At 45.4% G+C, this 26,049-nt stretch overlaps 1 protein-coding gene across 5 annotated transcripts in view; it reads right to left on the reverse strand.

Moving 5' to 3' along the window:
• The window catches only part of LOC146201093 (polypeptide N-acetylgalactosaminyltransferase 11-like), a 105,533-nt gene that overhangs the window by 54,662 nt on the left and 24,822 nt on the right, over nt 1-26,049 (reverse strand). For 2 of the 5 annotated variants that reach the window (XR_014705290.1, XM_084595632.1), the window contains exons 1-6: nt 16,515-17,816; nt 14,394-14,470; nt 8,150-8,309; nt 6,490-6,570; nt 4,995-5,083; nt 2,616-2,785 (exon numbers count right to left, since the gene is read on the reverse strand). Coding sequence is in view for 4 of the 5 variants with exons in the window: in XM_084595632.1 (XP_084451758.1) it covers nt 2,616-2,785; nt 4,995-5,083; nt 6,490-6,570; nt 8,150-8,309; nt 14,394-14,398 (505 nt within the window). In the remaining variant the exon portion in view is untranslated. Of the gene's footprint in view, nt 1-2,615; nt 2,786-4,994; nt 5,084-6,489; nt 6,571-8,149; nt 8,310-14,393; nt 14,471-16,514; nt 17,817-26,049 lie in introns of those variants that run through there. The other 3 variants (XM_084595634.1, XM_084595635.1, XM_084595633.1) reach the window with 2 other exon arrangements.

Here is a 26,049-nt window from a genome sequence, read left to right on the forward strand (position 1 = left end):
CTATGTTTTCGGTACAATACTAGCCAAGCCAAACATGAAACGTCATCTTTCCGGCACTGAAGCACTTGGTGAGAAACTTGCATAGACAGCAACCCTTCCTTGCCTTCTAGCTAGCCCCGAAAAACCTCGATTGCACGAACAATTAAATTTGGCGCATAGTTTCTGTTTAGTTGTGCAGCGTGCAACACAGTGATGTCCCAAAATCTCATCAGAGTGGCGAAATCACGATCTTTTTATTTCAATACTCAACAGCAGGCTGCAACTCCTTACATTCAATGTGAAAAGTGGCAAAACTGAGTCTCAAAATGCCACTCAGAAGGCACAGTGATGCAAGCAACCTCCCTTGCGCACTTCATGGTTTTCTGGCCCCTTCATACTGTTGGTCAGCATAAATTAGCTGTGAGTATCCTGCAGTACAGCAAGCTCACTCGAAGAAGGGTATTGGTAGCCTCAAACATAAAAGAAGGCCACTCTGGGGAGCCGGGAACTACGACTTCAGTCAACTGTGTAACTAACTCTAGGAGAAGCAAATATTTGTGGAGCAGGGCTGAGCAGGCATCATTGTAGAAGCACGCCACCACACTGGCCGTGGGCAGTGACCGCAAGGTCTGCTCCGTCCTTAAGGGTATGATGCGACAGCCTTATCGGCTCCATCTGTAGACCTTCGTATGTGTATGTGCAGTTTGCTGCTGGCTTAATTAGCAACCCTAAATTTTTGTCTCCATTACCTTATACAGTAAAATCTCATTACAAGAAACATGGTTACAAGAGACACTCGGTTATAAGAGACACTTGAAAACGATTCGGTTGGTTTTCCTATGTTTGCCATGTTAACAACATTGCATACAAGAGACATGGTTACAAGAGTCACTCTGTTACTAAAGACAACTTTTGCAGGTCCCTAAAGTAAATTCTTCACTATTTATAACAGACACAATTAACCCAGGTACACTCACGCAATGCAGCTGACTCGTACTAACTCATATGTGCAGCAGTTTAGATTCCCTTAACTAAATTCTGTTCTATATTAGTGTCCAGTTTTGTTGCAATATGTCAGGAACCGAGAAGAAGTGTCTCCTCTTGACTGGGAAGTGGAAATGTCCCCGTTGTTTCAGTCACACAGGAATGTGATGACAGTGGCTGAAACAACCGGGACATTTTGACTTCCCAGTCAAGAAGAGGCACTCCTTCTTGGTTCCTGGCATATTGCAACAAAACAGGACACTGATACAGAACATAATTTAATTAAGGGAATCTAAATTACTGCACATACGAGTTGGTAAGAATTTTTGGTTACAAGAGACCTTGGTTACAAGAGATATCTTTTCCGGGTCCCTTGAGTGTCTCTTGTAACGAGGTTTTACAGTACATATTCATTAGAATATGGTTGTAAGCTGCCACATTATGCGAAGGACCACAAAAAATTATGGGAGACACGACGCGATAGTGTAGGCTACCATCCGACATATAAAGCCCCCTTTAACTATGTTAATTATTAGCTGTACCTTTTTATAAAGCCCCCTTTAGCTGTGTTGTTAGCTTTACCTCTGTTACCCCTTTTCTGTTCCCATTGCGCAAATTTTTTTTTTGTTTTCCTGCGACTATGTCTTTTATTCACCGTGCTTGATTTGTGTGTTTTTATGATTTTGGTTATATGTTCCTGGATCAGTTTATGGAAATTCCTTCGTCTAATTACTCCACTGTTCGACGTGTTGCGGCTTAAAAAATGGCTTGTCTACTTTGTTCTCCCCTGGTTCAGGTTTGTTCCTTCCAATACTACATTTCGGTTCTTGTTTGTCATGTTACATTTTGTTGCCACGAGTGCCAAAAATTGCCACTAGTCAGTGCCTTTGTAGGCATATAAGCAGAGTATCGGTGGTTCCAGAACAAAGTTGCAGTTCAGTGCTTGCGTTGTCGCTTTTTATGTGTTCTTTACTATGTCCGTGTAGTTAAGCGCTGTCAACCATAGACCAACACCAACTAGACTGACAGCTTGTCCTATTTTATCTTTTAACCAAGCTGTATGAACATGCCTGCATGGGGTAATGTGAATGCAAGCTTCCTGGCAGGCTGATTCTGGTATCACCCTCCCATGTGAAAGGAGAGGCCGTGAGGTTGGCAGCGCGTGCCAAACGTAACATCAGGCAATCCTACAGTGCGTGGCCACATCAGCTGCCAGCTACCACCTTCCAGTGCCATGCTCGTGATTTTTTTGTTCACATGCTGACGCCAAATTATCTAGTGAATGGGGCCTTTACAATACTACGTTACAACATAGCTATAAGGCCCCACTTTAACCAAGCCGTGTGAATGTGTCTGCATGGCTCAAAGTAATGCGTCTGACTCAGGGGTACTGAAGGGTTCAATTCCCAGTGCACCCTCAAAGGAGCTGCCTGAGTAGGTAGTTCCTGCAAACTTGGCCATGTCATGCACTCTTGTAATGTCATACAATCAGATGACCAGTCACATCATGGCCATTTTACCTGCCATCTGCCAGAGACATGCCCATTAATTTTTCACTCACGGCACCAATGGCAACCCCAAATTTTCTGTAGAACACCGCCCTTAACGCTATCCCGTTAAAAGTCCCCCTCCATGATCCCACTGAGACTCACGCAGAGTGCTGTTGTCATCCACAAGGATCAGCTCATGCAGAAGTGTGGGCGGGGTGCGCTCGAGCACACTGTGGACGGTGCGCACCAGGGCTGACCAGGCCTCGTTGTAGAAGCACACCACCACACTGGCCGTGGGCAGCGACCGCTCATCAAAGGTCTGCTGCCGGCAGCTGCGGTGAGAGCCACGTCAGAAATTTTGTGGAAGAATGGCAGGCTTAGATTTGGTCATTAGCTTGTGACAAATCCCAATTAGTCATGTGGAGCAAATTTTTTTCTTCCAGCTTAAAGAAATACAGGTTCTGAGTTGTGATTGGACAACGACAGTACAGTCCATAGGCGCCCTAGACATGTTCCTCCCTTGCAGATTTAGAGAGAGCTACAGACTGCGAGTTGGAATTCGTGACAAACGTAATCAGCAAAGCAAAAACTTTGCATAAACGCTACCTGAGGGAAGAGCGAAGAGTGGTAATGGAGAAGGCAGACAGGATCCACTGGTAAGTGCAAATATAGCACACCACTCATCTAGAGTAGACCAGAACATGTACTGAGACACAGTAGCGTAAACTTAGCAGACTTTCAAAATGTCCCAGAATGCAGAAAAACAAAAAAGCGAGAGCAAAACTACATTGAATAACACGCCATCTCTATTTGTGAGTCACATGGTTGTACTAAATGGTGCAGGACTTTTCAATTTTGTAGTTCAGGCCACCCACTACTGTTTTGTGTTATAAGCTCGCCAATGTACTCAACAAGCTGCACTTGATGGTCACTGACTCTTAAGAACATTCTAGCCCACAGTCAATGTACTGCACGTGTGTACAGTACAGAGACTCCAGAGTCACATTTTTGAGTAGGGCGGTGAGGGGGGTCATGACTTCATTTGATAATCCCTTTATTTAGGTGCTTGTAAATTTTTTTGTTTGTGTTTTCTTTATTTCGAACTGTTAAGGGGTGCATTTGTTATTGACACATATAAACCTTAATTTAAATGAGCAGCTTCTCTTACAAATCTTCGTTCACAAACATGCCCTTTGCTATTTGGCTTCACTATGAATCCTTTAATTTGTGCCTCTATGATCTCACACATAATCATTAGCACACAATGGTAGGCTACCACATTATGCAAAAGACCACCTGACATACACATATAAAGCCCAAACCATACAAATGGGCCTGAATCGTCTGGGAATAGCATGTCTGACTCGAACATGATCCAAGGGCCTCAGGTTCGATTCCAACCCTTGCCAGTTCGGCTGTGGCATTTGGTCCCATACCACACAACCCACACACCAATCCTGAGCGTGTCAAGCGCCAACTTCCGCCTGCCAGAGGCACACTCCTGATTTTTTGCTCACGACGGCAAATTTTCTGAAGAATAGGCCTTTTAATGCTGTTGTGTTAAAAACAGCAATATGGATGTGTACGCCTCCATGTTTTTTTTCCTGTACACCAATGACTGAGAGGGTAATGATCCAGTTGAGCTTGTTAAGAGTTCACTGCGAAAGCACTTGACACGAAGGCCTATGGAAGGTATGTGGGATGTAAGTGCTCAATCAGTGACAAGCCGAATTAGGTTTGATTAGGTTTATGAGGTTTAGCATCCCAAAGCGAAACGGGCTATGAGAGACACCGCAGTGAAGGGCTAAGGAAACCTCAACTACCTGGGGTTCTTTGACATGCACTGTCATCACATGGCACACTGTCACCTTACTTTTTGCCTGCATTGAAAAGTGGCCGTCATGGCCAGGATTCGATCCTGCATCCTTAGGTGCAGCGGTCGAGCGCCCTAACTTGTGTACCACTGCGGCGTGAAGAGCTGAATTAAAGGGGTAAAGGTACGAAATTTATGCGCCACATGTTTTTGCTTTGGAGTGACATGCAAGACACAAGCAGTAACTGTAGAATTTTTTTGCACTGAATAAGCTATTTGCAAATGAATTCCTTTTAACATATAAGGGTAGTTTTGGTTTTAACTTTACTGGTCAAGCGGTGGTTGCAATGCCACCAATAGGTGCGTAATCACATGGTCCACACTAAAGCTGAAATACGATTGCTCCTTTGCCGTTTTAATTTGCTCCAACCCTTAGGCTGGCTGACTCCCGAAGCCAGAATGACACAAAGTGATCAAACAGCTGTTATACTGCAGTTTTATGCCTGAGGCAAACTCTTACTAGTGATGTCAAAGTCATTGTCTGACTCCTCAAACAGAAAGAACTCAATCATAAATTGTATTTACCGAGCATACATGAGTCCTGCGTGGCGATCCATGTTTACTAGTGTCGCATAGATCTTTCCAAAGCAAAATTGCAGAACGACAAACACAGTGTCTATAATTCTTCACCACTCATCAATCACGCATGTCAGCAGTGGGGGACTCACAGGGGATTGCGTGTGTCCGGCAGAGTCCGCACCTTGCCCAAGCGGTTGCTGATGAGCACGTTGAAAGCATGCTGGTGGTAGCCTTCCACCTGCACGCAGACACTCCATCATTGCAGCACTGGGCAGCTGAATGCATAGTAAGGAGGCAGCAGATTCCTACACCTTTTTTACTGGTCACCAAGCATCAACAAAAGTGATACAGAAACTACCGATTGGGATGCAGTGGCAAACCAGGAGGCACCACAGCAGTGCCTGCTTTGCAGTTCTATGGCTCAAGCTAGTGAGAGATGCTTGTAGGCAATGATACCACATTTTCCACCAAGAAGCTTTAAACGACAACTCCAGTGGGTTCTTTTTTTTTTCTCTCTCCTCCTCAAATTTTACTGAAACTTCCACGAAACATTCTCCTAGGTTTGCTTGTCATTTGCATCAAATTGCGCATCAGTTCTTTGTTTTGTAGCAGCTCACATGAATTTTAATTTTTGAAACTTTGGGTCCTCAATCGAGGAAATTTCTGTGGGTAACTTTGGGCACGTGACGTCACTGGATTCACAGCCATCAATATCTGTTCTGCATTTACTGCAGAACCAAATTTAGGACTTGCTTTTGGCTATTTCAAGCAAATAGTGGCCCCGGCTATCATTTGCAGTCACCAGTTCAGCCAATAAATGTGCATAGGACGAGTTTTGCAGCTGCATATGTGACATTGGTTGGCCAAAACTTTTCAGTTTAAATTTCCTAGTTTTTTATCTTTTAAAATATTTAACGTTTTGAAAGATTTTCTTTTTTATCTTACAGAGAGGACTACAAGGAATACGATATGATTACAAAATCAAAATGTTCCAAAAATCCCCGGAGTTACTCTTTACGTTGTCGCGCTTTTTCATTGTGCCTCTTGCGGAATAAAATAGTCCAGAAATAGAGTTGTACTGTCAGTTAACAGCATAACCTCCTAGCGATGCTATGCGATGGCTGGAGAAATCTTTTCCAGCTTGGTCATGGCATAATGGCATAACCATGGCGTAACGTGTCTCGCACCAGTTAAGCCACATCCAGGTGCGATTGTCATGGTAAGCAATGATCAAAACAGCATTCTCTAAGCCTGAACTGCATGCTGCAAGGTTGACCATGCACCTCTGACATGTGTACAACGGCAGCTGTGACAAAAACCAGACGACTTTCTCTCTGAAAATAGGCTGACTACTTAGTTCCTTTTGCACTCTGCCCTTCTTGGCCGCCAGCTACTGCAGGTGCTCTGCCTTTGAGAATACCCTTCGATTAATGATGATTAATAATAACTAATGTAAAATTAATACAGCCACTAAAAGCTCAATAAACTGTACAAACAACCCCATGCAGTGACATTTTTGACACTTCGCCTCCATCAGGGTGCAGTGACCATGACCGAAGGTCCCCTGATTTCCCTCTCGCTCATTCCAAACCACAGCCACGCACACCTCCAGACAGCATCCACTCATTGCATCAGCCACCTCACCTTGACCCGCTGATCCTCTGCATTGTGGATGACCCCAAGCCGTGATGCATCAGGAACAGCGGCTGGTCCCAAGGGCACTGGCTGCAAAATGGGAAGTCAGTGTTGTGTCACCCAATGTGCTGGTCACCTGACAATCCAGGTTACCCTCAACATGCACAGTGGTGAGGGCAAGCATGCTGTCCAGTAGCAAGCAGAAGATGGGGGCCACCATTGCTAATATAAATCTCCCGATAGTCTGAGACATCAGGCCCAGCACTGGGACAACATATCTGCATCACATTCTGCCTCAAGGGTCTCAAACACATGGCCTCCAGAGATGTGTGATGCGGCTTGCTAGCTCCAAAAATTTCAACATTTGTTCCAGAAGCATTTACTTAGCATTAGTTTTGGTCCCCAAACAAGATCAACTAAAACACCCTGTCCCCAGATGCTAAATGTTCTAGGTGGAAATTAAAAGAGGCAATCGCCCCTTAATCTTCATCAACACCGGACAGATGTGAGAGCAAGGTGCCCGGACAACTAACCCTCTCTTTCAACAATCTTTTTTTTTCTTTTTGGTATAAGTGACTGTGTTATTAATTCACAGTTGTACCCATTTGGTAGCTCTCCCTCTCTCTCTCTTTCTCTCTCTCTCTCTCTGAGCCTTCTTAAAGTGGCACCCATCCAGCGTTTAGGGAGTATCAAGTACACATTGATATTTTTTTTCACAGATTGAGAGGGTGTATTCCAGAAGATTATCTGCTTTTTTATTTATTTACTGTTCATACCTTTTTTTTTTTATTTTCTGACTCCTGCAGCTACAAAGAATCATATTTTCTCAATGCAACTCACATAATGATGCGAGTTAAAGACCCTTGTTCAATTGCAACTCTTCCCCCCTAATTATACTCAACATTTTTGGCACGACAAATAGCATACATAACACTGATCAGAAAGAGAGCACACCAGAAGCACAAAAGTAATAAATATTTCATGCCTGTCCCAGTGTGTGCAAGACAGCTGTTCAAGGACCCATCTCATGCTTTCTAATCATATTAAAGATGCATGAGCCAGGCATTTCATGACAGACTGACATCTTTTTCTCCCATGCATTTTTTTTTCCCTTGGACCACAAAGCTCAAGCACACAATCAATGGGCAACTTCCTCCAGTACCATATGCCCAATTTGGAAATCAATTGTCGAATCACGTTTGGTATTTTTTATCCTTTTTACACACACTGATGGCTGCAACTTGATTGCTGGTACATGCACTCCCACCTGCAATGTCTTGCAATATGTATGCAGAAATAAACAGTAAAAATAAAATGGAACTTGATTCTCACGACGCAACAGATAGGACGTGCAGCTTTGGGGACTGTTTCTAAATAGCACTTCCTTCTAGCATGCCTCCCTCAGGCTTCCTTGCTAACATAAATCACGTACACTGGCCGGAAAACAAATGCCCCACATCCTTGTAGGTACCTTGCAAAACATGAAGCACAGCATGCAACAGCTACTGGAAGTGGCACCAGCGGGCCACTTCCCGCTGTTAAAGAAACTGCAATGTAAAACTAATTAGCCGAACAGCTTGCTCCAGTTTCCAGCAAGTCCACAGAGCACACATCAGAATACAAGCAGCTGCGTGCACACCACAAAAGACTGCATGCAATGAAGCCTCACAGTGGTCGATGGCCGCGTGGCAGCGCGAAGGTGCAGCCGCGAGGCACCACCCTGACGCGACCGCAGCCGGGGGTGGTGCCCAGGTGACTCGAGCAGGGGCAACAACACCAGCACAGACACACCACTGATCGCCACAATTACCACCAGACAGCACCACAACCTGCGTCCACAGAGAGACAAAGGGTCAGGGCATGCACACAGAACATACACGCTGGTGGCACCAAGTGCCAACTGCCAATTAAGGGTCTTCGTGGCTGCACACGTGATGACAAAAGAAACAGCTTGATCCCCAATGAGGAACAGAATCAAAAATACTACAGAAGGTTGACTAATGTAACTTGTTGCTCACCAAAAACTTGATTTGAAAGCTTTTTTTTTTTTTTCTTTTTTAGAAAGCAGCTCTTAAAGGGCCACTGTCCAGGGAAGGACCTTTTAAGCAAAGGAGCCCAGTGTTTCGATCAGGTACTGGAGATAGTCTGTGCAAAATGCTACAGTGACACGCGCGCCGCAAAGCAACGAAAGTACAAATCAAAGCTCTCTCATGCTCTCTTTCGGGAAGCCAGCTTCCCCGTTTCCTGCGCTGGCCCGTCGAGCCACAGTTATGACGTACTTGCCGCGAACGACGTCCATTGGTACGTCTCGCTGACTGACGGAAGAAGCTAGGATGGCCGTACACCACTAATTGTGTCCACCGCCCTCTGCTGTACGCTTTTCCCTCACCCGTTTCGTTTTCGCGCACGCAGAGAGTACCAGCATCACCACCCCCCTGACCCGAGTTCGTTCTGTGTGCTGCGCCATTTCTACAGCCTTCCCTTCTTTCGCGCAACCTGAAGCTTTCACTCCGACATGACCTCTCGTTTCCTCTCCCTTTTAGGAGAGAGGTTCGGCGACTCGGCCCAACGTCAACGAGACAGCAAAAGTGAAGAAAAAGAAAAGTCTCAAAGGCGGGGCCATGACGTACGCGAGTGACGTTCTCCGCAAGTCACCCCACCTCCCGCCAAACGCGGAGGAGGAAGAGGAATTTGGCTTACGGAGGCTAGACGACCGAGCAGGAGAGTGAAAAACCTCTGAGAGGGGACGGAAGGAGAGGGAAGCGCAAAATCGGTTGATTGCGATGGCTGTAACTCCGTTATTAATTACTCTTTTCAAAAACTTCTTGCGGCCTTGCGTTGTGGGGATGAAGCTTCAAAGCCACCGCGAAAAAATAAAAATTGGACCGGAGGGTGGACAGTGGGCCTTTAAGCACCTATTCGTGGGTTGGGCAACACCATTAGCTTGATACCCAGCAACACAAATGAGAACAACTGCAGCGAATGAAAGACAGCAAACATAGAGCTTCCTACTGCGAAATACTGCGAAATGACACTGCTCTAGTATACACAGACAACTCACAACAAAGCACCTCAAGTACGACCACAGTGAAGAATTAAACACAGCAAACACTGCTCTAGCACGCACGAAGAAGATGAAGTTCTCTAGCAGTTCTCTGCCTCTGCAATTGATCTGCCTCACATAAACCAGGGTGGATCACAAACAGCCCCTCAAAATCAAAGCAGCATGCAGCATGACTGTGCTCACAGAGACCACGATGGGAGCAGCCATCTACTTGCATGTGGGTCTGCCTGAAGTATCCATTGAACTCTTTGGTACGCTGGACAAAGTTGGTGAACTATGTACTCTTTATTTTTGTTAAGAGCAAAAGAGAAATTCTCAAAAGAAGAGCAATGAACGAGCACTGACTCTTTCTATTCTTCTTAGAAATTCTCTTTGCCTCATGACTTGCTCATGGCCCTCATTCGCTTGGTTATACCGGCGATGGCACCGACGGCAGCATGGTTTGACCGCTGAATGAGCGCATAAAAACCACACTCTAAAACGTATGAACGCCCACATTCACATGTCAGATGAAAACCCAGACTACAAAAAGTAAAAAAAAATATAAAATCATGAGGCACAATTTTTAATAAAACAGCATTCTTTCTCATGACCTCATAATAAGGACTAGTTCACACAATTGTCCCTGGCTTTGAGATGTTGTTTCTGGACTGCATGACTGTTTTCAGGTAGCTTGTACCATCAACTGGTCTTGCAAGAAGAGTTAGAAGACAAGGTCAGTTTGCCACCTGAGTATTGGAGGATTTATGCAGGAATTGCCTCAGAGTAACATGTTGCCTGGCTTTTATAAGCCAAGCTACAAGCAGTGAACTGTGACATCAGTGTGGTTGTATTTATAAGTACTGAAAGACCAGCAACTCACCTGCCATGTTCACCTGGCATAAAGTAACATCAAACACTGAGAGGCGAGCTGCCTTTCAAACTAGCATATTTAATGCTACACTTAAATAAGCCATGTTACCGAAAACTGCAGAAGCCATCAGAAAGCTATATTGTTTCAGGAAAGTCATCAACTAGCCTAAACCTACAGTTTAGTTTATTATACTTTTTTCGATCAAACACCCACTGGAAGTAAGAAACATACTCTACCTGTAAAATGCAAAATCCATCAGTTTGAAAAAAAAAGGAAGATGAACAAAAGACAAATATTGATGATACGAATTTCACAAGGTCACAGGAAATAATGGCATCTAAAAAGCTGTGTCCAACAAAATGAAAAATGTCTATATGCAGAAGTACGCAATATGTTTACTGCTCGTAGAATACACTTAAAGCTGCATGCCATCGCTCAGAGTGCACAGTGTGTACCCTGTGACTAGTCCCTCAAGGTGCCAAGAGACTCCTCAAAGCAAGAGTGCTCAGCCTTTTCAGTTCCCTCAGGAGTTCCCCTAACATTCCATGCGTGACAAAGGGACTTTTTTAAAAAGACCTCATGCCACTCTACACATCACACAGCACACACATACACAGCACACTACACAGCATTCACATGGGTTCTACTCGTACGCCTGCGTGGATGCATACAACGGGCTTGATATCGTCTCCACTGTGTTCCACATATGGTGCGTGTGGGGATATAAGAGGCATTATATTAGTATGTGCTGTCGAGTCTACACCACAGAAAGGCATGTGTTGTTCGCTTCCATTAAAAAGACAGCAGGAACCTCTCACAGTTCCCTTCAAGACATTTTCTACCTGTGCAGAAACTTGTCCTGTAGGAAGGAGGTTTAACGCCTTCTTTTAATGTTCCTCCAGGACTTGGATCTGGACTCCAGGTGCTGATAGCAGCAGTGGCTATGAACTATTATGTGTGATTGTGTGCACAGCAATGTAAATGAGTCAGGTCTCAGGTAGGTGCCTGACTTGTGGACACTATTCAAAATTTAAATGTCACAATGGTGGAGCAATTGCCGCTAGAACCTGCACAGTTAATCCCACCTGTAGCTAGCAACAACCTCAACCTCTTATATTTGGCAACAGCCTTTCCTAGCAACGAAGGCAAGGCTACAAGGGCAGAGCACCGGTAACTGGGTCATTCCACCAGCCAGTTTTTCCGCACATCCATTCCACCTAGTATGTTACTCGTTCTTCAGTGGCTTTGCTGGTACAGCGTGTGCGACCTATGGAAGCTTCTTGTAACTAGATGAGCTTAGCAAATGCATTGCAGTCAGCAAAAGAGCTTTTTCATCGACTTTCAATGCCGAAAGCAGTTTAGACCTACACCTTAAATAACGAGTATACTGACAACACCCTATGTTTTAACTGAAAACAAATACCTTTAAATGGGGATTACATATCAGTGTATAATAGGAGGAGGCATGTTCCAACTCTGTACCTTCTGCTCCATTGCCAAATAAAGCCATGAAGTATAGCAATTGCAAGTCGGTGATGCGTGGGCAACACTTGGTAGTTTTTGAAGCCTCTTTCGGAGAGAATTTTAATCTCTCTATTAACCATGATTGTATCATCAAGGTTCTGCTGCTGTCAATGTAGCAAAAATGAATAGCACACTTCAGACTGTTTGTCCGCAGAAATAATGGTGAATGTGCTCTCAAAGGAAGAAGCAGATTGCAGGGGCCATGCTTCCTCAGCTTGCCAGTGTAGCAGTGTCAATTTAAGATGCAGTGAATATGCACTCTGTGGAGCCTCCCCTTTTCCACTCTTAGATGCATTGTAAAATTGATCGTTAGCTACCTTTAGAGTACTTGGTGTCAGATCAATCGATTTTCAAAACCATTTCTCACTCATCATCCTTGCTAGAAAGATACTACAACAGAAGTTCTGATGTTAAAACACTACAATTAGTCAGAAGGGTAACTGTACTTTATCATAAAAATTGTTAAAGACACTAGCACTTTTTGCAGCAGCAGTAGATAGAGAATTTCAATCTGTTTAACAGCTTTCCAAGCACAGCAACACAGTTCTGGGGGTGCCACAGAGACGAACTGTCCCCTCTAGGTGACAAACATGGAATCAAGTGGACTTTCCCAGCAACTGTAAGTAAGTCCCTCTCTTCAGTTAGTCGGTGCTCTAAAAACACCTGGTCCAAAAGGAAACAAACCACAGAGTTGCCTCCTTTTGCCTTTCCTAGGGCAAGTTTTGGGCCAGTTAGTCCAACATGTAGTAGAAAAAAAAGGAACTGCGAATTCAGACAGGGCATAAGACACAAGCAGTCGATAGAACGTGGAACCACTCATTCAGTCTTAGTCTTATGTCCCGTCTGTGTGGTGGTTCTTTTTTCCTTCCCAATGACAAGTTCTTTTACAGTCAGTCTTCATTACAGGGTTATGCACAATGCAAGTGTGACGATACATGCACACGCAATGCATTACTCTCGTAATTCTCCCTTGTTTTTGCTTAAAACACCTGCCTTTACAAATGAGATACAAGATCACAACCTACACAACCTAGTACACTCAACCATACATATATATATATATATATATACATAGCCCACCCTCATCTGTACTACAGCCTTGGCACATTTGTCAAACCAGAAAATAAGCTGATATGAAAAACAAAATTTGACTGATCTGGTTTGGTTGATAGAGTTTAACATCCCAAAGCGATTCAGGCTATGAGAGAAGCCGTAGTGAAGGGCTCTGGAAATTGCAACCACCTAGAGTTCTTTAACATGCACTGACATCGCACAGCGGCCTTGCTTTTCGCCTTCATCGAAAAGCGGTTTAACATGGCCAGGATTTGATTTTGCATCCTTGAGCACAGCAGTCAAGCACCCTAACCGCTGCATCACTGCAGCAGGGGTCAAAAAAAGACTGTGCTGCCACTTTGTCTGTAATGTAATTGTTTCGCATCCTTCCAACATGGCCCAAACAAAAAAAGAAACATCGCAGACAGGCCACCGTACTCCTATTTCATCTTCATGAACTCAGCTGCTCAGTTATCAACAGGAAACAAATTTTATCCCTTCAGTCTCCTTTTCTCCGACGTTGAAGCACAATGCCTCGCAAAGAGAAGCAGTGCTGGCCAGAAAGCGCCATTCCAAAACGCCCCTAGCCACAAATGAGATTACCATCACCTGCGTCTCTGCACTCGACTAAGATTTCAAAAGGAAACACAATGTTCCTATGGCAAAGTCAGTTTGTGACCTGCTGCATACATTTAATACCAAATCTGTACAGGCAGCAAGAAGGTATGGAAAGTTTGTGAACAGGCATGTGTGAATGCGCTTGATCCAAACAGTGCTGCAGCCATGTGGTAATCAGCCTGCCTCTCCTGGGCATATCAAAATAAAGTCACTTTGCAAGCGCCTGGTGTACTCTCATAAGATAGAAGAAATGATGATTACCCAAGAACCTGAATGTTATCAATTACTAACTGCCTCAAAGCATCTCCTTGATATGGGACAAAAGAGTGGCGAAGATGTGAAGAATAGAGAGACTGATGACACCTCAGTGAACTATGAAGCAGTAAACGATAGGCATAATGCCAAAATGCAGGAAGAGGGGTGAGTGCACAAGAGAAATTTGAACAAACAATAACCTAGCACAAATAAAGAAGATAAAGTTAATTCTCGCAGCATATACAATGCACAGAACACTGCTCAGGTAGCAAAATTAATTCTGAGAAGAAGAAAACCTGCCAGGGCTAATCATGAGCCAAGTGGTGGGAGTGCAGTCAGTCTGAGATAAGAAAATTTGTGAGGGATAGGGCAGTTAAGGCAGCTGCAGCTCACAGCTAACTGGGAACCAAGGGAGGAGTCCTTTGGCAGTTAATGCAACTGAATGGCAATAAAAGGAAACTGCAGGCTTTTACAAATGTGCCTTGCTATTGCCTCAACCATTGTCCACAATTACCAGCACAAAAAGATGCAAACAGGATGTCTCACCTCATAGTTTCCTGACAGCAACCTTCAGGACATTAGAGGTCCGGGTCTTGTGATCCACTGAACCAAGAGGAACATGTCTGAAAGGCAACGGCTTTGTCTGTACATCTGGCACAAACAAGGCTACTTCCCAGCGTGGGATGCGGTCTGCACTGGACACAATGCTACATCCCCTTCCCTTATCTCCCAATGAGGTTTTTCAGTCAGCCACAGCTAAAGAGGGTGTGACTGCAGAAGAGAGAAGAGGAGGAGATATGCAGCACAACATGCTAAATTCACTTAGTTGGATTGGTTTCGACATGCTCTGAGCTCAAGTGTCTGCATTCTCAGCACCCACAAAAAACTGTCATTTGACCCTACAAAAGGTGAAGGATGGCTCCGGAAACTGTACCTACTGAAAAGTCTCATTCATACAAGCTGCCAGACTAATGATATTCAGAAATCTTGGCCTCCACTTTACGGCACATGTCCTCAAAAGATGCTTCAATAGGCCCACTTTAAACCAGGCTGAGCGAGGGGGGTCAAATTTAACTGATTGCCAACTGCATCTAAACAACTTGAACAAAAACTTGTGCATCATACATAGCAATAATTTCTTTTCACATATCTTTTAGTTTGTTTTTCCTTTGTGAAGATGTTAACGTATCATGTTCGAAGTTCCTTGTTTTTATATTTTTCAGTCCTCACTTTACTGCACTTGCAATTCCGTCACTTCCACTACTTTGCCCTGACATCACATGGGCTGTGTATTCATGTCCAGAGATGTTCCAGTCAGCATAGACAAACTCAGCTCTCTATCATTGGTATAACATACCATGCAAACAAATTACCGAATAGAAAGGCTGTCTTGGGCAAGTTGGTGGAGTTTGCTCATTTTTACGAACCATGAAGTGCAAAGAAGACAGGGACGTGAGAGATACACAGGACAAAGCGCTTTGCCCTGTATCTCTCTCATGTCCCTGTGTCTTTCGTGCATCAGGCTTCGCGAAAATGAGCATACCAAACAGACCTCATTTATATATCAAATGTATTTCTCAAAGTTTGTATTCATTATTAAATATTTCAGCCTTATCATTCCTTGAAAATGTAATTTACCTATTCCAGGTATTTGTGCGAACTTCGTTTCTTGGTTGCTCATTTATTAATGTTGACAGACTCAGTTGTTTTCTATATGTCTGAGTGGGCTCTGTGCCATTTACCGCTCTAGCTATCCTCAATCATTCCTGCACAGTCAGTATAATGGTAATTTTACAGGTTCGGGCACTGTTTGCAGCTGTTGATTATGAGTTTGTCAGCAGCCATCTCAAGTTACTCTCTATATAATCAAATAGTCTTTGGCCAGCCCCTAAACTTTTCCTACCTGTTCATGTTCATTATGTTGCAAACTAAAAGTGTTCAAAAACATCTGCAATTCTACTCTATACACTATCAACCCGGCATTCATCCCCATCACAATGCTCTGTTTATCAATGCAATAGCCCTGTTTGTATGAAAGGCACATCGCATGCGTCACTTTCTTCTGCTATCAACATTCTAATATGTTCCGTAGCAATATATTCACTAATTATCAGTATTTTGTGGCAAGGGGGTAATGTTGACAGACTAGCCATCATGCCGGGTGCCAGTAGTGACGCCACTACAGCTACAAACCACGACCGGCTTTCAACACACTAGTACCCACAGCCCAGCGTCTTTTGGCGACAGCCCACCAAAGAATGGGCGCAATGTTTTCATGGATGGGCATATGTGACCAAGACAAAGCCAGGTAGGCAAGTCTACAAAAACAGAATCAGCTGAGTAAATTGTTCCCACATTTGTTCCCACATTTTCCTCCAGCCAGTGGTGCATGTGTGGATTCGCGCGCTGCATGGTCGCACGCCTCCTTGACATACTCACTCCAACTTTAGCGATTACCAAAAACGACTCCACAGCTCTAGAAGGAACATTACAGCGCAACATCAGTCAACGTAGCACGTAACACAAACCAGCGAACTTGCAACTCATTTTTTCCTGAAGCCGCGGATTTCCTACTGTACGCACAAGGATCGACACCTCCGCGTACACCGCAATCGCACGATGCACCTGAAAAATAAACCAAATAATATTCGCACTTCAAGCATTTACCAGCGATTACTTCATGCCATGGACAGAATTGCCGGCGCACTCTGTTTACCACGCGGTGAATTCCTGGAGACGTTTTCACGCTTGTTGCTGGCAGTTTCCGGAAGGCCGCGCGCGCTGCTTGGGAACCTTCGCTTATCTCGTTGCGAGGGGTTCAAAGCATGAAAACCTCCTTCTAGCACACGGGCACCTCACGGTAGCACACGGTCACTCGGGCAGCACACATAAGTAAGTTGCTCGGAGCCCACCACCAGCATCACCGGGCTCGCACCTGCGCCTGCACCAACGGACAGCCCGCAGTGCGCACCACGCACCTGCACGCATACGTTGCCGGACGCAGCCAGACTTGACAGACAACACAATGACGCCTAGTACCACCACAGTTTCGAGTTTCCCCGTTCGCAACCTCCGGTTCAGGCAAGCACGCAGTCACCGGTCCTACGGTGTCTTCCGCATAGGGCCATGTCATGCACAGGGCACAGAGCCGAGTGGTTATTTCGACAGTTGACGTGAAAGTATGCAACACGAAGTAATGCGCGTGATTTGAATTTGCTACCGGAAACAATTTCCATCGTTCTGTCCCGGCCCGCCGTCCTCACGTCTAGACCTCGGTTACGGGGTCTAGATCCTAGTCTTGGACTCTTGATCACTATTCCTAGTCCTAGTGATCAAGAACTCCTTGATCAGGGTCTAGAATGGTCTAGGCATTGTGTGAATGCTCTTTCCTCCCGCGGGCGCAAGCGACGGAGCGCTGTCCACATTTCTTCTTGGTCTTCGGGAACGTGAACAGCCCCAGAGAGTGGAGATTATATTTATCAGCCCTGATTCTGAACCTAACCTTGCACGTGACGTCACCTTCGCGGGTCGTCTGCTGCTGCTGCCATGCTTGCGAACCGTTTGCCGGTTGTCTGAAGCGCGCGCGGCCTGAATCCACGAAGCAGTCGTTTTCTCCGCGTTGCGGCTGGCTCCTTTTCGCCTTCTGCTTCGAAATGCCGCATTTTCGAGTGCACAGTCATTTCAAAAGGGCTACTTCTCGCAGTTGTATGGCTTTCGTCAGCGTCCATCTCTTCGACCGGGTGCGGCGATAAGGGCTCATCGGCATACGGCTCAATCTCTGTCATCGCCGCGTCAGCTTCTGCAAGACTTTTTTTGGGCTTCGGCTTTCCATTTTTCGGCGTCGGCTTGCCGCTTCTCGGCGCGTCGTTTCTCGTTGCGCTGATGTCCTGCCGAATCTGTATGTTTCGCACTGTACCCCAGGAGAAGCGACGGTGCCCAGTCGGGGTCAGTCTCACCGAACAACTTGGCCGGTTTCCCTAAGAATGCAAAAACTAAATGGAGTTACAAAGCAGGCATATCACTGTTTCGCAATTATGGAGCTGCCAACACTCGAAAGTTATTATTTACCTCTAATGAAGTGCGCGCCGCTGACTTGCCGATCGCTTTTCTCACTGTCGAAGTTAAAGCAGGGGACACATGTGAGAAAGCTTGACCGGCGTAGCAGCGAACGTATACCTTGCTAATTGCCGCTGCAGTGCCAGCAGCGACACATGGAGCACCGTGCGTCCGGCGAGCGAACTCCCTCAAGCTTCGCCCACAGCCGGCGGTGTCACTGCTCAGCGGAGTCGGAAGACTGCCTGGCTTGATGAACTTCACATGACTTCACGCTTGCACAAAAGACAAAACAGCGATGTTATCAAAAGGATTGCCTGCCATAATTGTGCAACAGCAACAGCATGCCGTCACACGTACGAGGCTTTCGGCCACGGTGCCACCGGCGGCGCGCCGGGCGACGAAATGCATTGATCCGTACCTGCTCTAGTCGTCGCTAGGAGCAGGTTTCGCATCGCAGAGGCAGCGGACCGCGCTTCAGAACTGGACAACGCTGTAATAAAGGATCGAATTTCATCACCGACGTACGGAGAAAGCCATCAATTACAATAAAATAAACCTAAGCGCGCTTTGCGCGGCGCATTCAGCAGAGGAGCGAGCAGATGTTTGGCGATCGACTGGGCAGCAGCAGTGGTTGTGTGAAAAAACTCGATTGTGTCGCAGTTACCACTCGTAACAGCACTTCAGTGTTGGCCAGTGATCTTCACAATTTACTCGTCGTTGACAGTCCTGTATCCAGTGACGTTTTATTTGCACGAAGAAACAATACTAAATCATTTTTCAGATGCCAATGGCCTGCGCGCCAAAACGCGCGTCGCTTCGTGCTCGGCTCCTTCGTGCGCTTGCACTGATGCTCCACGACCTTAAGTACTGAAAAGAAGTGTTTATTCGTTGGTTGTTTCCGCCCACGGGTATCACTGCGGTTAGAGGAACCAAATATCGCACACATGACATGCATGGTGACAACACCAACTACAGCGCAAGAGCGGGCGATGGCGTGAGGTTCATAAGCATGGCAGACGCATATCCCATAACCCTCTTAAACTGACGTCAGTGCAAGCTATCTATAAGCATTTAATGTTTGGAGCTCCAGTTTTCGGCAGAGTAGAGGCGAACATCATCCGGGAGCCGCGCAGAATCGGATCGGCAGATGACGCGAATTTAAACTTCGTGAATCATTCCTGGAGGAATTAAATGGCGCTTTAGCCGTACCGGCCCCAATGAGAGCGAGCCTATATACTTTTTCGTTTATCTTCTCCGCTCAGCCTGGGCGATATCTCATTGCATGACGCATATTCATGGCGACCAGGGAAAAGTACAGTGTCTGTCAAAATTTTAGAGCTATAGGGGGTTTAGCTCTGAACCATGCAGTGGGGCTCATTTAGCGTTCGTGATGTTCTGTGCATCCGAGGATGCAGAAAAAAAAAAAAATCTTGCCTTCATAGTGATTTAGAACATTGGGAATGCGCGTTGCGAGCGCTCTGAAGCAAACCCCTTGGGCTCTAAACGTTTCACAAAGACATATGCGTGCAAGCATGGAGCTAAACAACTAACATACGCGGCGCGTGCAGTGCAGCTAAACCGAGCTTCTGAAATTACACGCGGCCCGCGAGCAAATAAAATTCGAGAGTCCTGGAGAAATGCGAAAGCCTGAGCGTTGCTGCTGCGCACGGTGCATCTCCAGCCCCTTGTCGAACACAGCCGCTGAACGCATCAAAGTTCATCGGCGTTCTGTAAGTGCTTTACAGGAAAGGAAAGGGTGTGTGTTGTTGTGTTGTGTTAGGTTTTTTGGCACATAGGCAACTAAGCTTGCCATCAAAGGAAAGGCGCAGTAATCTGTCACTCGCGGAATCCCACCTCTGCACCTGGCGCCTAGCCGAGTGTCCTTCAGGACCCCTGCTGTGGGAAATAAAGTTTTACCAAACCAATCTCGCAGACAACGCAGCAACGATCAGGCTTACGCGTTTCTTCAGTACAGATTGTGCAGTTTTCTCGGAAATTTTTATCTTTCTGATGGCGTCGTCAGGATGACTGACAAGTGACACATCAGAGAGCAGGTTCGAAGCACAGATGTCGCGCACATCTCGCGCACAACTCTCGCGCACGGGATTTCGTTCCATGAGCCTAGACAGGCTTTCATCTTAAATTTCAATCTTTTGTTCTGAAGCACATATGCGAGCTCGGGTCAAATTCTTCACCAAACTGCACTCGTAGCCAGTTTTCTGCGGTTTTGCAGCTAAATTCTAGGCAGGAATGAAACGGATATGTGGTCCTGAAAAAGGCGAATGGGTGCACAGTACAAGCCTATATGTAGTGTTCAAGTTGAAAAATATAGTCCTGAAGACGGCTAGAATGAGGCCGACAAGTTCACACCAAATCTTCCTCTCTCAGCGTTTACCAATGCACAACCCCGCCAGTCACTCGCAATTATAAGATTAGGCGGCTGGAGAGAAAGCGGTGGTCAAATAACGGCGTGTGCTAGCAAACAAGTATTGTGCCCTGGGCTAGTTGGTTCAGCGTCACGTTAGTTAGGTAAAACACCGCTACTTTTTACACGGCGCACACATCTTCTCAATTAAAATGACGAACTAGACCTCAGAGATACAAGGCTTACGTAGAACACTGAAGGTAAACAGCGCAATGGATCACCCTCAATGGATTTCCAACTTGCCCAAGTGTCTGTTTTAGTCGCGTAGAAGATTTAGGTTCAGCGCAGAATTCAACAACGCTGGAGATCTTTTTATGAAACACTTGATTCTCCCAAGCCTTTGTCACGCGTTTGGAATTCGTAGCCCTCGCACGTCTCCTCAATAGCATCTCCAGTTCAAATATCTCGCGCTCCACCAAAGACGCAGCGAGATAGAGCTTGGTAACCGGAGATTTCTGCGCAAGAAAAACAGTCCCACAGAATTCATCCGCATTGCCGCGACGTTCCACCTTCGCGGGATATATGGATGGATATCTCATTACCGATGCTGGGCTGGCATGATCTAGAAAGTCATCATCGCCAGGACCCAATGGTGTGACATACTCCTCGCTTGCTAACCTTGGCCAGGAGGCGCGACGGTATCTTTTGAATGCTTTTGTGCAATTAATCAAAATCTTATGTCCAGGTTTCGCCGTGATCGTTCCTCTACCGATAATGTGGCTGACCTCGTGACGCCTGTGCAACACCAAAAGATTTTCGCAAGATTGACTGTGACATTGTTCTTGGACATCAAGGGCGCCTACTAAAATGTAACCCATCAGGGCATTTTGGGCGCCCTGGTAGCTGCTGAGATCGGAGGCTGCATGTTCAGCTGGATACGCAGCTGCCTGTAAGAGAGGTCCCTTTTCGTCCAGGCTGAAGGCGGTCCTTAACATTGTAGTTTGCTCGGAGTTCCACAGGGTGGAATGCTGAGCCCAACTCTCTTCAGCCTTACTCTCGTCAGCCTCGTAGACAATTACTTTAATCTCCTCAAAGCTCCATCTATGCATATGATATATATGTTTGGGCATTCAGTGTGACTCGTCCACAAGCGCGTCCGAGGCTCAACGAAAGCGTCAACGATATTGAAATCTTACCATCGTCTTCAGAGCATACATATTTCGGCCGAGAAGTGTTCCCCTGTGGCATTCACATATAAAACAATGTCGCGTCACCCCATACTCATCAATGACAATTTATTTATTTATTTATTACAGAGTCCTGCAGCGCCCGAAGGTATTATTGCAGGGGGGAGATGGCAAATAATATTGCTAGAAACGCCAGTAGTAGAATAAAAATACATAAATAACACGACACAAGTGATAATGTAGAATGAGAAACATGCATCTAAAGGGGGCAACTGCTCGACGAATAAAGTGATGAAGAAAACACACGCAAGAGAACTGGGCGCCAGGTCACACATGTGATAAAAAAAGCCCGAAATAAATTTTCCGCGCAGCACTCAGTGATGCCAGCTGGCAGTTGGTTCCACTCATTGATCGTCAGTGGAAAGAACGAGGTTTTATATACATCTGTCCGGCATTTTATTTATTGGATCTTCCACTGATGATCAAGTCGTCTAGATAAAAAGTGAGGTTGAAGCAGGTACCGGTCTTTATCAATGCTGAGCTTTCCAAAATAATTGCGGTACATGACCTGCAATCTGAAAAGTTTTCTGCGGTGAGCTAAAGATTCCCAACCAAGATGATGTTTAATAGACGTGACACTAGATGAAAAGTTGTAATTGCTAGACACAAATCTGGCAGCATTATTTTGGACGCGTTCGAGCATATCAGATAAGTAAGTAAACTGGGGATCCCATACGGCATGCATATTCTAGAATTGGCCTTATGTAAGTGAAATAATGGAGCTGCTTGACATTTGGCTGCGCTTTGTTGAAATTACGCTTTAAAAAATTAAACATTCTGCAGGCTTTCGACGTAATATATACTCAACTTGTCTCGTCCACGTAAGGTTAGGCGTGAAATATACGCCGAGATACTTATATTAAGAAACGTTTTGTTGGGGAACATTATTGAATGAGTAACAGGTCTGTAAAGGGGAACGCTTACGAGTGAACGAGACAACTTTGCATTTTGAAGTTTTCAAAGACATTTGCCATTTTGAGCGTCATTTAAGTCTCTCTGAGGTTTTAATGCGTCAGAGGAACTTTCCACAACATGGTAAAGCACACAGTCGTCAGCATATAGCCGAACTTGGCAGGTGAGGTCAAGAACAATATCATTATTAAAAATGAGAAAAAGAAAGGGTCCAAGGAAAGACCCCTGGGGCACACCTGAAGAGACGTTTAGGAATCGGAGTGACAACCATTAATTACAACACGCTGCATGCGGTCCTGGAGACATGAATGAAGCCACTCTATGATATTGGGATGCAGACCAAGACAACGTAACTTATGTAATAATAGCACATGAGGTACAGAATCAAAGGCTTTTTTAAAATCCAGAAATACATAATCAATTTGATATCCGTGGTCAAAAGAGCCATTTCCTATTAGAGAAGCCGTCGCTTCCTTGGGGTCGTCGTTGATAGGAATCTGTCGTGGAGTCCCCATCTCAGCGAAATGAAAAAAACACTTGCAGCGATTGTCCAAGTTCTCTCCTTCCTCGGGGGCAAGTACTGGAGCGCACCATGCAGTGCACTCGATGCTTCAACTGTACCGGTTACTATATTTGGCCTATTTGCGATAGAGATTCTCCATATTTAGTAACATTAGGAAAACGAACCTCAAGACTAGTCTGCAAGTTCAAGCTCTTCGTATATGCCTTGGACCCCCCAAATGTTCTTCGGCAGTAGCGAATGTTCTTGTTACCCGGGAACATCCTGTTACTACCCATATTGCTGTTGACACAATGAGAACACATATTCGGCGCCTAACAAGGGTCCGCAGTCATCACCTAGCAACCCTTCCAGTAATTAGGCCAAGCACTGCATTCGCTAAAGTTATAGAAGCTTATCGCACCTATATCCCTTCACAGTTCACTCCTGCTGTAAGACGTACATACCCCCCATATTGTCACGTGGCAGTGACAAGGCCGCAGGCACAGAAGAGAAGACAGGCGTAATAATCGAACAGGGCCTTCATCATGCACCAGTTATCCGTTTGGTTCGCCCTGGCACCTAGAGTATTTTCCTCAGAGAGAGGGCGGCTGTTCAACTGCTTGAGAGTATTTCCCAAGGCCCTCCTCGCGTCACTATAGGTAGGGCACTCACAAATAATTTTCTCTGGAAAAATTGTCTCTGGATGTTGCAGTTCACGCAACTCGATTTTTTAAGTGAAACGGGCCTAGATTCTCGCCTGTGACATTTACGTGTGCAGTGAAGTGAGCGAGTATCACACGTGCATACGCGCTTGTGTTGGAACATGTGTCAGTGCACTTAGAGCTGTTTCTGCTGAAGTGTCTTGTGTGCATGCTTTCACGTTTGTGCCGGCATGTGTGTTCAGTGACAAGTGGTGCGTGTCCAAGACTAATGCGGCATGTTACGTTCTACAAGTGTGCATGGTCGCCTCAAGTGCGCGAGTACCACATGTGTATGTGGTACTTTGAGGTTTTCTGGTGAAGTGCATCGTACGCGTATTTCTGCGTTTGTGCTGGCATGTGAGAGTGCAGAGTTCTTTGTAATCGTGGTGGTGTTTGTTCAGTGACAATTAAGTGGTGTGTGTCCAAGACATGTGTGGCATGTTGCGTTTCACGAGTGTCGTTAAGTGTGTGCATGGTCTCCTCAATAACTCGGACCACAAGTGAAACCTCACTGTAATATGACATTCTCACCCTTCATTCACACCCTAACTCTATTTTACTTCCTCTTCCTCCCTTCCCCAGTGTGTAGTATTCATCATCATCATCAGCCTGACCATACCCACTGCAGGGCGAAGGCCTCTCCCATATTTCTCCACTTAACCCGGTTCTGTGCTAGCTGCATCCACTTGACCCCTGCGAACTTCTTAATCTCATCCGCCCACCTAACTTTCTGCCGCCCCCTGCTGCGCTTTCTTTCCCTTGGAATCCAGTTTGTTACCCTAAGCGACCATCGGTTATCCTCTCTTCGCACTACATGTCCTGCCCATGTCCATTTCTTCTTCTTAATTTCCACTAGAATGTCGGTAACTTGAGTTATTTCTCTGACCCACTCTGCACGCTTCCTATCTCTTAATGTTACCCCTACCATTTTTCGTTCCATAGCCCTCTGGGTTGTCCTCAACTTAAGTAGAACTCTCTTGGTTAGCATCCACGTTTCAGCGCCATAGGTGAGTACAGGTAAGATGCAACTGTTATATACTTTCCTCTTTAGCGATACCGGTAAGCTGCTAGACATAATCTGCGAGTGCCTGCCAAATGCGCTCCATCCCAATCTTATTCTTCTTGTTATTTCCTTTTCATGGTCCGGATCTGCGGTTACTACCTGTCCTAAGTAGACATATTCGCTTACTACTTCCAGTGCTTCGCTACCTAATGTAAACTGCTGTTCCTTCCCTAGGCTGTTGAACATTACCTTAGTCTTCTGCATATTGATTTTCAAGCCTACCTTTCTACTTTTCCTGTCTAGGTCATCAATCATTATTTGTAGTTCATCTCCCGAGTTGCTTAGCAAGGCAATGTCATCAGCAAATCGCAGATTACTGAGGTATTCTCCATCTACCCTTATCCCTAACTGCTCCCATTCCAAGTCTCTGAATACTTCCTCTAAGCAAGCTGTGAATAGTACTGGGGAGATTGTGTCTCCTTGCCTAGCACCCCCGATTCAATTGTTTGTAAAAGAAAGTGACCTATCTGAACTTATTCCTCAATCACTCACCGACACACGTACTTCACTGGTTGACCGGCCTGACTTTTAAATGTGTTCGCAAACTTCATAGAGGAACGACGGGTAACCGTAAAGAGGATCACGCGCCTCTATTTGACCTTAAAGGCATGGGTTTGAGACAGAAGTGTTGGAAATGGAGTGCTCAAGGCCCTACCTACGGTTGTGGAACGCTATTTTTGATAGTGTCCTAACTTGTAATGAAGAGATCATGTCGCCGAATACATCACGCTATGCAGAAATTAGTTCATGACTAAATTTCTTTGGGATCAATTTGTATCACAATGTGGTGAAAAATGTTTGGTAATTCGTAAAAACTGCAAAATAATTGTTTCATTGCGTGCAAGATTTGTCAGTAAGAAATAAACTGGAAAAAAAGAAATGTATTTTTCTTCGCCACTGTAGGTGCATTAGCACATCGGTTTCACTGGGGTTTCTGTGTTCGGATCAATTACGCATGGGGAGAGTTGATGAAGCCTACGTATCTAAGGCGCAGTAAAAGAGTCTGGAACTTATAGTGTATTCTGTTATTTTCAATCTTTGATGGATTAGTTTATTGTGTTTCGTACGTGTTCAATACAAAAGAAAACGTAATGCTTTTCTATTTTTTCCAATAATTTGGCAGTCACTTTACGGTACACTAGTTTCGATTAAAACCCGTTTAATGAACTCCATACCGGTTTAACCCAAGAACTAATGGGCGAACCCGACTTAAATGAGGAGTTCCGATCGGAAGTTTAACATACAAGAACTGGTGGTAGCATATACTTGAGATAGGACGTCATGAAAATCTGCAGTTCCCATGGGCTGGAGTGTTGGAGGGGCATCGCCGACCATCAAGACTTCTACGAATTTCGG

This window comes from Amblyomma maculatum, chromosome 2, assembly GCF_055883805.1.
Source record: "Amblyomma maculatum isolate TAMU_Amacu chromosome 2, ASM5588380v1, whole genome shotgun sequence".
NCBI classification, from domain to species: Eukaryota; Metazoa; Arthropoda; class Arachnida; order Ixodida; family Ixodidae; genus Amblyomma; species Amblyomma maculatum.